The sequence below is a fragment of the Odocoileus virginianus genome, chromosome 2, assembly GCF_023699985.2.
Source record: "Odocoileus virginianus isolate 20LAN1187 ecotype Illinois chromosome 2, Ovbor_1.2, whole genome shotgun sequence".
Lineage (NCBI taxonomy): Eukaryota > Metazoa > Chordata > Mammalia > Artiodactyla > Cervidae > Odocoileus > Odocoileus virginianus.
The window spans coordinates 67097384-67112527 of record NC_069675.1 but is presented as its reverse complement, the minus strand read 5'-3'; the positions used below and the strand labels follow the sequence as shown (position 1 = coordinate 67112527).

General features: G+C 47.1%; 1 protein-coding gene across 2 annotated transcripts in view; it reads right to left on the bottom strand.

Annotated features, from left to right (window-relative positions):
• Positions 1-15144, bottom strand: part of ALK (ALK receptor tyrosine kinase) — a 724846-nt gene that overhangs the window by 73937 nt on the left and 635765 nt on the right. For both annotated transcript variants that reach the window (XM_070449831.1, XM_070449826.1), the window contains exons 10-11: positions 3244-3338; positions 2944-3072 (exon numbers count right to left, since the gene is read on the bottom strand). In XM_070449831.1, the coding sequence (XP_070305932.1) occupies positions 2944-3072; positions 3244-3338 (224 nt within the window). The remainder of the gene's footprint in view (positions 1-2943; positions 3073-3243; positions 3339-15144) is intronic.

Below are 15144 nucleotides of genomic sequence, written 5' to 3'. Positions count from 1 at the left end.
GGCAGGACAAGCCATCAGATAGTTAGGTATTTTCAGGAGAAGATTTTATGAGCCCAATTCTTGCATTTCATCACATCTAAAAAAAGCACTAAAATCTTTCATGGTGACATCTACTCCTTGTGACTACCAGTAACCTTCACAAGCCTAGCAGTGACCTTCTACAAAACTGTGTGCCCAATTGCATGTATCCCCTTTCACCAAAATCACATATACACTGACCTTTCCCTCTGCCTCTTCAGCGTAGTTCGTCAGAGCTATCTGAAATGCTGCCTCCCAGGCTACAGTCCTCATGTTGCTCCAAATAAAACATTGTGCATTTTTTTCAACTGACAAGCTTAACGTTGCAGACCGTGACTTGTGGGTTCACTGGCTGCCCTCTCTCCAGGGGCCGGAAGTTCCAGAACTGGTTCCCCTCTTCCCTGTTGGAGCTGTGCAACCCCAGGGGCATGGGAGTTACCAGGCAAACGTTTGCTGGGTGATTATCACTGAGTGGCTGTGGTCCTGACCTTGGCTTCTCAAGGAGCCGCCTGTACTTCCCCCTCCAGGTCCCTCCCCCATCACCACTTCTCTTGCTGTGGGCACCTTGAGCTCCACAAATCTTCCCAGCATTTGTCCCCTTGCGCTCTTCTCTTCTGGACTGTGAGCTCTCTGAGCTCCTGACCTGGGTCTGGACTCCCCACAGAGGAGAACTGTGGTGAGGGGCGTTAGATGAAAGCCAAGAGGGTGGGCCTGTGCATGAACCCAGGGGGTGGCCTGTTTTCCCTGACCATGAAGCTGGGTCCTGGCTAAGTGCCACTCCAAAGGGCTCAGTGGACCTTGTTGTGCAGAAGGTGGGAAAAGGAGGCCCTGCTCCCTCTCCCCTCATTAATCCTCCGGATGAAGACAGATACCCTCACCCTGGCAGGCCCATCAGATGGGGGAGATGCCTCCTGCTACAGGAACAGAGCTGGGAAGGGGTGTCAGAAGCCCGCCTCAGCTCCTCACTCACCTGAACTACTTCCTAATGTGGGCTCCTGGGGAAGCACAGGCTCTGTTTGGTTCTCTAAAACCTGCCTGAGGAGGCTACTAAGGCTGCTTGGGAATGTGTTTGCCTCAGCATCCTCTTCCTTTCGAGTTGGGGTCACTCTGGAAGGGGTCTAGAGCTAGAACACTGACCCACAGACACTTGTTGACACTCCTGCCCTGAGGCTGGGGTCAGGCAGCAGAGGAAGGTTTTGTCCCAGCCCTGGGCATCTCCACCCTCTCAGGCCTCCACTTTCTCCTAATTTTATCTGGAGGTGGTGGTGGGGCACTGCCACTTTCGAGCCACTGTGAAATTTCATTAGTCTGAGTGGCCACTGGGCAGACCCTTATTGATCAGCCTTTTAGGGCCAGTGGGAGTTACATGGTAATAAACCTGGGAGTCAGGCAGGGTGGATGACTGCGAGGAAGCCGCTGCAGACTTTGGAGGATTGTGCTCAAGCATCAATCGCCCACAGTCAATCGATAAGTGTTTCTGGAGCCCCTGCTATGTAATCAGGGCTGGTGGTGATGAGAAGTGGGGCTTGCAGTCGTGTTAGCTGGATATGTCCTATATTTATCGCAGGGAGGCAGTGGTTAACCAAGGGCTATGGAGGTGAGTCACTGGGATGGGGGGTGGGGAGGGTGTTGAACGATTAATAGAAAGCTGCCCCCATCATGTTAGATGTTTTTTGCAAACCACAGGGCAGAGGGGGAAGTAGAGATTATGGTTTAGGAGACCAGGTTCCCTGTTGCATGAAAAAAAGACAAGATTTTTTGAGGTTCTAGCTCAGGTGAAGGGAGGAAAGGGGGAAGGTGATGGGAAAAGCAACAAACTCTTTCCTCTGGTTTGGTGGCTGGATTAGATCTGGTGGAACCTGGAAGGGATGAGAGTTAATTCTGGGACAGCATTTTAGGGGGAGGAAATGAAAGGGTTTCTTTCTTCAAAGACAAAGCAAAGCTAATATTTGTTTAATAAGTTGAGGGTCAATGAATTTAGTGAAAAGACATAAACTTTACTTTCTTTTTCTGTACTTTGCACTCAACAAAGATTTCACATTAAAAGTAGAAATTAGAGACTATCATTTATCTCTTGCTATCTTAATACAGAATTACCTTTTATAGGAAAAAGAGGATGGGTGGACTGTAGCTGTACCCCTGCCTCTATGAGTTACTCATGCTGGATGGAGCCTCACACCTCCATGTAACAGCACTCCCCTGGGTGATCCCCTCGACCTGCTAGTGTTGGGCTGGGTGGCCTGCATCAACTTCTCTGGGGCTGGGCTCACAGATCTAATAATTGCCGACCAACCTCCAATGGGTTTGGAGACTCATTCCAAGAGACTTCCTCCTGGTACAGAACAGCTGAGAAGTCACATCCATGGTTTAGGGCCAGATGCTGAAGACCCCTGTGTTTGAAGCAGCAAGGGCCCACAAGAGGTCTTCCAGCCCATGGGAGGCTGAATTGAACAGCTTCAAAGGGGAGCTGAGCTTTGGGGAAATTCATTGAACCTGAAGCTTTGGGGGTTTCACCACTGACGAGCTAGTCTGCCTTTGTGCAACAGATATCCTTGACCTTGGGCCCAGCCCTCTTTATGAGGAGAAATCAATGGAAGGTTTGCTTTATTCAGTAAGTCTGGAGTGGTTTCGAAGGACTGAGTTGAGAAAAGGATACCAGCTTGCTTCTCCCTTTTGTGTTGGGGCCTAGGTATTTCCCTGGCTTGGAGGACATTTGCTCCTTTGCACACATTCCAGAAGCTCTATTTTCCCAGAGAAACAGCTTCCTCTTGAAGCTCACTAACCAGGGTGTAGGTGATGTTCTTCCTAAAGATTGACCGTTTTATTCTTTAAACACAGCTCCTCACCCCAATCACAGCATATATATTTTTTCTACTTTTTGCAACAAAAAATGACTTCACTCAGATATGTGAGTTGAACTCTTACCTGTAGGGTCAAAGATGGGGGTTTCTTTCGATGGGTTCACCCAGGGTTTCAGCTCATTGTTCAGGTTTCTCTCAAACAGATTTCTTGACTTGGGTGCCGTGTTCTGTGGCATCTTGTCCTCCCCGCTGACTATAGGGTAGAGAAGAGCCCACGGGCTGAGTTAAGGGAGGTCTGGTTTAAGGGACAGGGAGGAGTATGCCCCAGGGAAGGTGGGAGAGACCAGGGCTTGGGGTGAGGAGGGACAGTGAGGCTGGGATAGTCTGGGCTGGGGGACAAGTGCAAGGGACAGGGAGCGCTCACTGGTGAGGTAGCAGTCCAGGCTGACGGAGATGTCGTCGAAGGCCACCGTGGCTCTGGATCCTTGTCCCCACCACGCCACAATCTGTAGCCAGAACCTGCATGTATGTCAAGAAAATGTGTGAGGGATGACGGGGGTGTGTCGTATCTTAGGATTCAACATCCTGCCCAATCTAATTGTGAAGACCCAGCTCACCTAATCCCTCACCCCAGGGAGGTGGTGAGGGGGAGCTGTCAGCATCTCCCTACTTTTCTAGCACAGAGCACTTCCTTCTCTGAGGGACTGCTCTGCAGGTTAATGAAATGTGGGCCTTGGGGCCTGAGACCAGAACTCCCCGAGAGTCTGAGGAGACTGTTTGTGTTTTCTGTGTGGACAGGGTGGACAGAAGGGCTGGGCTCCATATCTTTTGGTACTCACAGGCAGAGCTGAAGCCATTATTAAGCTACTGAGATGCTTCTGTGCCCACTGATGGGCACAGATGCATCTGTCCCCCATGTGTCCTGTGTTTGTTGATTACCTCAGGTAGCCTGATCTGCTCCTGTCTCCCCTGGATTCCTCATTATCCAGCAACTGAAGGGTTTACTCCTCACACAGAGCGGGGTCTCGAGAAACCTGGGGCTTGTTCAGTATCAGAGATGACTGGGGTTGGTCTGTGCAGTGCCTGACTGATTGCTAAATATTAAGTGATTTGACTATGATCTTTGGGGGTGTTTGTAAGCAGTATAGAGTAGACTGGAAGTGTTAACAGTAAACCCATAAGATACTGCTTCTTTCCATCTCTTTCACAGCCTCGGAGGTTCAGATCCTGGGACTGTGGCCAGGGGAGGCTTTAGAGTCTGGTAAATGGAAAATACCTTTCATTCATTTCATGGGAAGTCATGCTCCTGGAAGACTTCAGTCAACCAGGTCTGACCTGCTGTAAACTGAATTTCCTCAGAACTTAAAAACTCTCCCACCTTTCAGAAAGTCAGTCCTAGAGGACCTGCAGAAACATGCACAGCCTCTGGTATGGATGTTAAAATATCAAGAGAGACAACTATGCCCATCAATTGGTGACTGGATGAACCACATACTGTGGAATACTATCCCTGATAAAAAGGAATGGGTGTAGTTCTAGGTGGGGCTTCCTTGGTGGCTCAGTTGTAGAGAATCTGCCTGCAATGCAGGAGATGCAGAAGACAAGGGTTCAATCCCTGAGTCAGGAAGATCCCCTGGAAGAGGGCATGGCAACTCACTCCGGTATTCTTGCCTGGAGAAATCCAAGGGCAGAAGAGCCTGGTGGGTTACAGTACATGGAATCTCAAAGAGTTGGACATGACTGGAGTGACTGAGCACATCCACATAGTTAAAAGCTACAAAATAGATGGATCTCAAAAACTTTATAGAAGATCTTAACAGAGCCATCACAAGCAAGGAAATCGAAACTGTAATCAGATATCTTCCAGCAAACAAAAGCCCAGGACCAGATGGCTTCACAGCTGAATTCTACCAAAAATTTAGAGAAGAGCTAACACCTATCTTACTCAAACTCTTCCAGAAAATTGCAGAAGAAGGTAAACTTCCAAACTCATTCTATGAGGCCACCATCACTCTAGTTCCAAAACCAGACAAAGATGCCACAAAAAAAGAAAACTACAGGCCAATATCACTGATGAACATAGATGCAAAAATCCTTAACAAAATTCTAGCAAACAGAATCCAACAACATATTAAAAAAAAACCATACACCGTGACCAAGTGGGCTTTATCCCAGGAATGCAAGGATTCTTTAATATCCACAAATCAATCAATGTAATACACCACATTAACAAATTGAAAGATAAAAACCATATGATTACCTCAATAGATGCAGAGAAAGCCTTTGACAAAATTCAACACTCATTTATGATTAAAACTCTCCAGAAAGCAGGAATAGAAGGAACATACCTCAACATAATAAAAGCTATATATGACAAACCCACAGCGAGCGTTACCCTCAATGGTGAAAAACTGAAAGCATTTCCCCTGAAATCAGGAACAAGACAAGGGTGCCCACTCTCACCACTACTATTCAACATAGTTTTGGAAGTTTTGGCCACAGCAATCAGAGCAGAAAAAGAAGTAAAATGAATCCAGATAGGAAAAGAAGAAGTGAGACTCGCTGTTTGCAGATGACATGATCCTCTACATAGAAAACCCTAAAGACTCTACCAGAAAATTACTAGAGCTAATCAATGAATACAGTCAAGTTGCAGGATATAAAATTAACACACAGAAATCTCTTGCATTCCTATACACTAACAATGAGAAAACAGAAAGAGAAATTAAGGAAACTATACCATTCACCATTGCAACAAAAAGAATAAAATACTTAGGAGTATATCTACCTAAAGAAACAAAAGACTTATACATAGAAAATTATAAAACACTGATGAAAGAAATCAAAGAGGACACAAACAGATGGAGAAATATACAGTGTTCATGGATTGGAAGAATCAATATTGTCAAAATGGCTATACTACCCATATACTACCCATACTGTAGATTGCAATCTATAGATTCAATGAAATCCCTATCAAGCTACCAACAATATTCTTCACAGAACTAGAACAAATAATTTCACAATTTGTATGGAAATACAAAAAACCTCGAAGAGCCAAAGTAATCTTGAGAAAGAAGAATGGAACTGGAGGAATCAACCTGCCTGACTTCAGACTCTACTACAAAGCCACAGTCATCAAGACAGTATTGTACTGGCACAAAGACAGAAATATAGATCAATGGAACAGAATAGAAAGCCCAGAGATAAATCCATGAACCTTTGGACACCTTATCTTCGACAAAGGAGGCAAGGATATACAATGGAAAAAAGACAACTTCTTTAACAAGTGGTGCTGGGAAAACTGGTCAACCACCTGTAAAAGAGTGAACTAGAACACTTTCTAACACCATACACAAAGATAAACTCAAAATGGATTAAAGATCTAAATGTAAGACCAGAAACTATAAAACTCCTAGAGGAGAACATAGGAAAAACACTCTCTGACATGAATCACAGGAGGATCCTCTATGACCCACCTCCCAGAATATTGGAAATAAAAGCAAAAATAAACAAATGGGACCTAATGAAACTTAAAAGCTTTTGCACAACAAAGGAAACTGTAAGTAAGGTGAAAAGACAGCCCTCAGATTGGGAGAAAATAATAGCAAACGAAGCAACAGACAAAGGATTAATCTCAAAAATATACAAGCAACTCCTCCAGCTCAACTCCAGAAAAATAAATGAACCAATCAAAAAATGGGCCAAAGAACTAAACAGACATTTCTCCAAAGAAGACATACAGATGGCTAACAAACACATGAAAAGATGCTCAACATCACTCATTATCAGAGAAATGCAAATCAAAACCACAATGAGGTACCATTACACTCCAGTCAGGATGGCTGCTATCCAAAAGTCTACAAGCAATAAATGCTGGAGAGGGTGTGAAGAAAAGGGAACCCTCTTACACTGTTGGTGGGAATGCAAACTAGTACAGCCACTATGGAGAACAGTGTGGAGATTTCTTAAAAAACTGGAAATAGAACTGCCATATGACCCAGCAATCCCACTCCTGGGCATACACACTGAGGAAACCAGATCTGAAAGAGACATGTGCACCCCAGTGTTCATCGCAGCACTGTTTATAATAGCCAGGACATGGAAGCAACCTAGATGCCCATCAGCAGACGAATGGATGAGGAAGCTGTGGTACATATACACCATGGAATATTACTCAGGTGTTATAAAGAATTCATCTGAATCAGTTCTAATGAGATGGATGAAACTGGAGCCCATTATACACAGTGAAGTAAGCCAGAAAGATAAAGAACATTATAGTATACTAACACATATATATGGAATTTAGAAAGATGGTAATGATAACCCTATATGCAAAATGGAAAAAGAGACACAGATGTACAGAACAGACTTTTGGACTCTGTGGGAGAAGGCGAGGGTGGGATGTTTTGAGAGAACAGCATGAACATTATCTATAGTGAAACAGATCACCAGCCCAGGTGGGATGCATGAGACAAGTGCTCGGGCCTGGTGCACTGGGAAGACCCAGAGGAATCGGGTGGAGAGGGAGGTGGGAGGGGGGATCGGGATGGGGAATACATGTAACTCCATGGCTGATTCATGTCAATGTATGACAAAACCCACTGCAATGTTGTGAAATGGTTGGCCTCCAACTAATAAAAATAAATGGAAAAAAAAAACCTTTATACTAAGTTAAAGAAGCCAGACAGTAATTAAAGACTTCATGACCCTATTCACATACATTTTTCCATTTATATGAAACATTTAAAACAGGCAAATCTATAGAGACTTAAAGCAGAGTAGTCAGTCAGTGAGTGAACGGCCACAGGGGTAGAAGCCCTCATTGTGCCCATGAGCAGATGACCTCTGCTCCACACGCAGAAGGGTTAGATGCTGGGGTCAGAGAAGAATTACTGTCTCTGGTGGGAGGAAGACTTAAAATCAAAGGCAAACTTTTATCTAAATATGCGTTTGTGTACAGTAACTCCATCTATGCCTTCACCTGTCAGGTGAAATCTGCTCACTCACAAACAGTCCTTATTTGAAAGTCACACCTAGATGGTCTCAATCTGGTCAGTTCTAAAGAGGAAACGACTGAGTCTGTTATACTCATGGCCAACCCAGGCCACACTCCCCATGATGGGGTCACAAGCCCCATTAGGACAGATATGTGAAGAGGGTTGGTGGTTGGCTGAGTGTGGAAAGATGCATGCCCAGTGGAGGATCCCCAAAGCCTGTTCTGGGACACCTGGGCTGGATGCCTGTGCATGAGGTGTGGGCAACACACGAACCCACCTGACATGTCTGGTCAGCTGTTGGCACCTGGCACTTGCCCCTGAGAGGCATCTTTCATTATGACCTTGAAAAGCATCTACTGAAAGGATTTTCATTCACATACACCTCTCATGTCTATCCACTGGATCCTACTTTAGATCTCTAAGGGATTCTAAAAGAAATCAGATAGGAATGCTGCCTTCAAATTGCTTCTTGACCAGTGGAGAGACCAAGGATGGAGAATCAGTTAGAAGGAGGTGAATGCCACACAAGAGGTGCAGGTAAGATGCTCTGAGAGCTCAGAGGAAGGAGGCACTCCACCAGGTTGGGGGGATGCAAGCACATCACAGAGGAGGTAGTCTTCAGGTTGGTTCTGAAGGAAGGAAAGGACTCAAAGACATGGACATGGGGATGGAGAACAGTGAGGGGAGGGGGTCTCCAGGAGAGGAGCTGGACTGGGGGGTGGGTCAGAGTGGGAGAGGGCCCCCCGAGCTCCAGTGTGAGGGGTGTGGAAGGAGGACAAGATGGTGAGAGGCCTGTAGGTCTCACACACCTGCATCGGGTTTCTCCAAGAGTCTTGGCAAGGTCAGAGCTATGGTTTCCCTGGATCTCCCCAGAGGACATGGTGTATAGATGGACTCTGGACTGGAGCCTGTGTAACCCTCAGACACAGCCAGACCCAGGATTCTCAAGGGACAAGCAAGTGCTGTAATAGTGCGGTCTTGCAGTTTCAGAGATGAAGGAAACACAGCTCTGAGGCAGCAGGAAAACAGGTACTTAGAGGTCTACTTGGAGAGGATGACCGGAAAGAATCCTGCTCCCAGGTGGAAGAGCAGGGAGGCCAAGCTGCCCAATGCTCCTGCACAGCAGTGGGGAAGGGGTCCTCTGTCCACCTTTCCAATTTTCCACTCTGGCCGTCATCTCCTAGTCTGACCTCCAGAGGCCAAGGGGCCAGGTCAGGCACTGGTTTCACTGCCGAGCTGCATCATGGCACTACCTGCTGGGAGGGCCTGGGGTGCCCCAGCAAGTAAGTGACATCCGGTACCTGTGGAGCGTGGGGGCAAGGGCCATAATCCCTGTTACCCCTAATTGAGCCCTTGCCCTAAATGCACGTCTTCTCTTGCCCCTCTGCTCTCCCTGCCCCCTCCTGCCTTCTTTCTTATGACTGAGCAATTGAGAGCTGCAAAGTTCTCAGCCAGCCCCTGGGCCTCTTAGCATGGATGGCAGGATGCAAGCTGGTGCTCGAATGGTTTCTAAATAGAAGAGTTTCTAAAGTGCTCTGCAAGGCAACGGCAGTGGCAGCTGCTGTTTAAAAGAGTTTGATTGACACTGGGAATTGCACATATTTTGAGTCAGGAACACTCATAACAATCAGAGAAGACTCAATCAGATGCCGAATCAGATGTAAACATGTGATGCTGCCTCTGTCCACCCAGGAGGCCATGCTGCCAGTTCTTCCCCAATGCTCCAGACTCTAGAAACTGCAGGAAAGGGACAGGTGGGACAAAGGTGGGCCACGCTAGGAAGCAGAGGAGGGCAGGGGTGAAGCGAGACAGTCTGGGAAAGGGGTCTGAGGATGCTGGTGATGGGGCAGGACATGACAGAAGACCCAGTCTGGGAGCTTCCTGCTGGTGGGGGCACTGGCCAAGAGACCAGGTGGCCATCAGGGCCACCCAGATTCAGGCTTCTTTACTTTGGATGGCATCGAATTGTGTGTTTTTGCCGAAGAAGACTCTTGAGAGTCCCTCAGACAGCAAGGAGATCAAACCAGTCAATCCTAAAGGAAATCAACTCTGACTGTTCATTGGAAGAACTGCTGCTAAAGCTCCAATACTTTGGCCACCTGATGCGAAGAGCCGACTGACCCTGATGCTGGGAAAAATTGAAGGCAGGAGGAGAAGGGGACAACAGAGGATGAGATGGTTGGATGGCATCACTGACTCAATGGACACTAGTTTGCATAAACTCCGGCAAATAGTGAAGGACAGGGAAGACTGGATTGCTGCAGTCCAGGGGGTCACAAAGAATTGGACACAACTTAGTAATTGAACAACAACAAGTGAAGAAGAGTTTACTCCTGGCTCTGCTTGCTCTCCTTTCTGGAGATGGTGGGAGTCCTCAAGGCTCTCAGAGTCTTTCTGGTCTAACTACTCTTCACTGTTGAGCTTCCCCAAAGTACAGACCCTAAATCACTTTACAGAGCCAGCCAAGATCTTGGGTCTTGGGTTTTGCACATATAGGCAGCCTGCTCTGGGTCTGAGGTGAACAAGGTCCATGCCGCATTACTGCCCAGATGGCAGGGGCCGGGTGGTTCTAACACATGCACAGGTCACTATGCTGCCCCTAAAGCCTTTGCTCTGTGTGGGGAAAGGAAGCAAAGCCTCATGGCTGGCCGAGCCTTGCTCTCCCTCTCCACGGGCACCCTAGGCAGGGGGAAGGAAGAGCCAGCTCCCTGGTGCTCATCCAGCTTCTTCACCGAGCTGTGCCATTTCAGAACATGGCAGTTGAGACCCTCTGTCCAGCCCTCCGCAGTGGAGACCTCATTCCTTGCCCCTCTGTGGTTCACACCTGCTCAGCTCTTTCTCTTTCTCCAAAGAAGATACTTTTGATGGCTTAGGTGATGCTGCCTTTTTCCATTTTTTCCAGCCAGTGGCGTTTGGAGCTTGTTGCTAAAACACGCTTGGCTAGAGATCTTAGTTGGAGCCTGGCTTTGCATAAAGAACACATCCCCTGACTCCATCTTACTCAGCTTTACAGAGAGGCCTGTTGAAAACTGACCTGGGGGTTGGGAGTTTCTGGGAGGTGGCCACTGGGGCAGAGGGCCAGGTTTAGAGGGGTGGCCTTGGTATTGGTTGCTCCCAGACGCATGGGGCCGATCTCTGCCTGGGTGATGTGCAGGCAACTCACGCACAGCTCAGAAAATGCACAATCCCGCTCAGGCATCAGACTGTTAATGGACAGTGGATATAATGCCTTATTTGCCACCCTGCCAGCCTGAGGGACTGAGAAACCTAATTAAGTTCCCTTAATGATTCTAAGTAGCTGACAAAAAGGTGTGTGTCTGAATGTGGACTGAGGGAATAGGGAGGCTTTGCAGGGAGACTAGAAAGGATGGCCGGGCTGGGTAACAGGCGTTTAATGGATGGCACAGCGTCTTGGATTCCTCGGTAGAGCACTTAGTGTGCTTGGAAGGCAGAGCGCTCCACCTCCCTCTCCGCAGCTGGGGCTCATCTGGGCTCTGTCTGCTTAGGATAGGAAGGGGAGATGCTGCTGAGGAAAAATGCTTTCTCCGGTTTCTCACTGTGCACTTGATTTGCTCGGCAAAAGTCTTCTAAAATGGACTGTCAAAAAGCTCGGGCCACTGTATGCATTTCTATTAGAATAATGTATGTGATGACAAAGCCCTCTGGACCCATCCTATTATCTGTGTAATTGACTTCAGTTACTGCTGGAAGAGGAGGGGCTGATGGCCAGCCTTGGGGCCCTGGAACCAGCCCTGGCTGGGATCAGTTTGGCTAGGGCTGGGCTCTTGTGTCCTGATGCTAGGAATCTTTGGCTCTGGCACAGGAGAGTAGGGGTGGGCTGGACATTCAAGGCCAGAGTCATCACTGGGAGACCCCTGTTCCCCTCGAGGTCCCACTCACAGAGTAATTTACCATCTCCTGACTTGCTCTCCTCTCCGGGCAAAATGAAACTAAGAACAGTGTTGTGGCGGGGGAGAGTCAATACAGAGTAATTCCAGGGCTAATAAGGGCCACAGAGCTCTTTCACAGTGAATCTGGCTTCTGTGAGGGAGCCCTTTGGGGTGGAATAGGGGAGAAAATGAATTTTCAGTCTGGCCGTGCAAGCGTGGAGAATCGCTCGCTCTTCAACGTTCTCTGTCCCAGCCTTCCAGGTGCTGGCTGTCTCTGCTCATTTTGGAGGCTGACACTTACAGGTCTGGTTCCCACATTTGCTCTGGCATGTCACCCATCAGAAAGGAACAAGGATATTCTGCCAGGCCACAGAGTGGGGAGAAGCCCTGAACTAGCAGGTTCCCAGTTTGCTCTTTCACTCTCTCATTTTGGGTCCTATATATCGAGTTCCCTCTGGGCCCCAGGCTTTCAGGAGGAAAGCTGAAAGGGAGATCTTGCTTCCTGGAGCCCTAGCCCATCGAGGGAGGGCCAAAATACACAAAATGCACAAAAATACCTGCCCCACGAGCAGCCCCCAAGGAAGGAGAATTAATGCATTTTCCCAGGGAGAGAGGGAGGGAGAGATAGAGAGTGTGTACACTTGAGAAAGCCAGCTTCTTGGGTTGGATGTCCCCTTCTGAGTTACTGAGGCTAGATTATCTCTGGGATGCCAGCATAAGAAGAGAGCTTATGAAGGAAGGGCAGGGACCTCTGGGAGCATCGTCTGACTTGCCAGGTCACACAGGGATACAGTAGCTGAGGGAAGGTGGGAGAATTCGGGCCTCTTGCTTCCCAGCTCACTTTTCTTTTTTTTTGCCATCCCTTGCAGAACCATTGAAATTCATTAATCTCATGTATCCTCTCACGTCCTCCATACTGGGCTTCCCAGGTGGTGAAATGGTCAAGAATCTGCCTCCCAGTGAAGGAGATGTAGGTTCAATCCCTGGGCTGGGAAGATCCCAGAAGTAGGAAATGGCAACCCACTCCAGTATTCTCGCCTAGAAAATCCCATATACAGAGAAGCCTGGCAGACTACAGTCCATGGGGTGGCAAAGAGTCAGACGTGACTGAACAACTGAGTACGCACATAGGTCCTTCATGCTACTGGTGAAGTACAACCAGCCCCTTGGAGCCACTGGGGGCTTGGAGGGCCATCCAGAGCTGGAAACCACCCATACCCTCTCATTTCAGAAATACTGGGATACCTGCTTCACCTTTCTCAGGACACATAGGCATTTCCAACACAGACCTCATCCTTCACTCCTGCTTCTGTGTGGCCTGTGGCTTGAGGCCTTAGATGATGGCGCTAGAGATGGTGGCAGCCCACCCCAGCCCCCCCCCCCCCCCCCCCACGGAGAGGAAATCCAGGGGAAGGGTGGTCGCTGGCTCCCTTCACCTGACACAAATATCTTCATGAGAGTGAATAAGTGGCCTTCTCTGCTTGGGGAGGTTGAGTTTCAAAAGGTAGAGTGACATGAAGAATGGGTTGTATACTTGGTGGGACCCTGGGGAAGTCACTGAAACTTCTCAGGTGCTATCTCATTTTTTTTAAAAAGTATATAATGTGAGTATTTTCATCAGTTCAGCCGCTCAGTCATGTCCGACTCTTTGCAACCTCATGAACTGCAGCACGCCAGGACTCCCTGTCCATCACCAACTCCTGGAGCTTACTCAAACTCATGTCCATTGAGTCAGTGACACCATCCAACCATCTCATCCTCTATTATCCCCTTCTCCTCTCTCCTTAAATCTTTCCCATCATCAAGGTCTTTTCCAATGAGTCAGTTCTTGGAGCTTCAAGAACTGAAGCTGAATTGGAGCTTCAGCTTCAGCATGAGTCCTTCCAGTGAACATTCAGGACTGATTTCCTTTAGGATGGACTGGTTGGATTTCCTTGCAGTCCAGGGGACTTTCAAGAGTCTTCTTTAACACCAAGTTCAAAAGCATTAATTCTTTGGTGCTCAGTTCTCTTTATGGCTCAACTCTCCTATCTGTACATGAGTACTGGAAAGATCAGAGCTTTGACTGTACAGATCTTTGTCGGTAAAGCAATGTCTCTGCATTTTAATATGCTGTCTAGGTTGGTCATAGCTTTTCTTTCAAGGAGCAAACGTCTTTTAATTTCATGGCTAGTCACCATCTGCAGTGATTTTGGAGCCCCCCAAAATAAAGTCTGTCACTGTTTCCAATGTTTCCCCATCTATTTGCCATGAAGTGATGGGACAGGATGCCATGATCTTAGTTTTTTGAATGTTGAATTTTCAGTCATTTTTTTTTTCTCTCTTCTTAACTTTCATCAGGAGGCTCGTTAGTTCCTTTTCACTTTCTTCTATAAGGGCAGTGTCATCTGCATATCTGAGGTTATTGATATTTCTCCCTGCAATCTTGATTCCAGCCTGTGCTCTATCCAATCTGGCATTTCACATGATGTAGTCTGCATGTAAGTTAAATAAGCCAGGTGACAATATACAGCCTTGACATACTCTTTGCCCAATTTGGAACCAGTCCATTGTTACATGTCTGGTTCTAACTGCTGCTTCTTGACCTGCATAAAGATTTCTCAGGAGGCAGGTAAGGTAGTCTGGTATTCCTATCACTTTCAGAATTTTCCACAGCTTGCTGTGACCCACACAGTCAAAGGCTTTGGCATAGTCAATGAAGCAGAAGTAGATGTTTTTTTCTGAAATTCTCTTGATTTTTCTATGCCAAAGGATGTTGGCAATTTATCTCTGGTTCCTCTGCCTTTTCTAAATCCAGATTGAACATCTGGAAGTTCTTGATTCATGTACTGTTGAAGCCTAGCTTGGAGAATAGTATTTTCATAGTGGACGCCTTTCTTTAGTATGGGAGAGTCTAGTTCATTGTTCCTTGTTTATATTATTTTCTATTAAAAATCTGTACCTCCTCGAGAAGTATTACAAATTATGTATCTCCTCCTCTGCCTTCAAAAAAAGATTATTTGAGCACCTCCTATGAGTCAGGCACTGTGTCTGGAGCTGGGAGTATAGGGGTGCGTAAGACATGGATCTTGACCTCAGAGAATACTGACAGATTTTTTATTCATATTATTCACTGACCATGAGATTTCTAAAGTCCTTACTGGTTCTGCCCCCCATAGAACTACAGCTTCACAACCTGAGAAAACATCAAACCTGGGCAGTGAGAGGAATCAAGAAAGACTTTGAAGAACTGAGTGCCTAGAAAAGAATGGTAGAGCTGGGGACAGGAGAATCATTCAGGAGGAGGGTGAGGGTAGAAGTTTAGCTGCTTTGCTTCAAATATCAGCAGCTCAGGTATCTCCTCAATTCCAGACTTTGTTCCTGGGGAGAGAAGGGACTGAGAATACATGGCTGTTTTTCAGAGGCACTAAGTTATGAAAAACATATGCCTCTGTT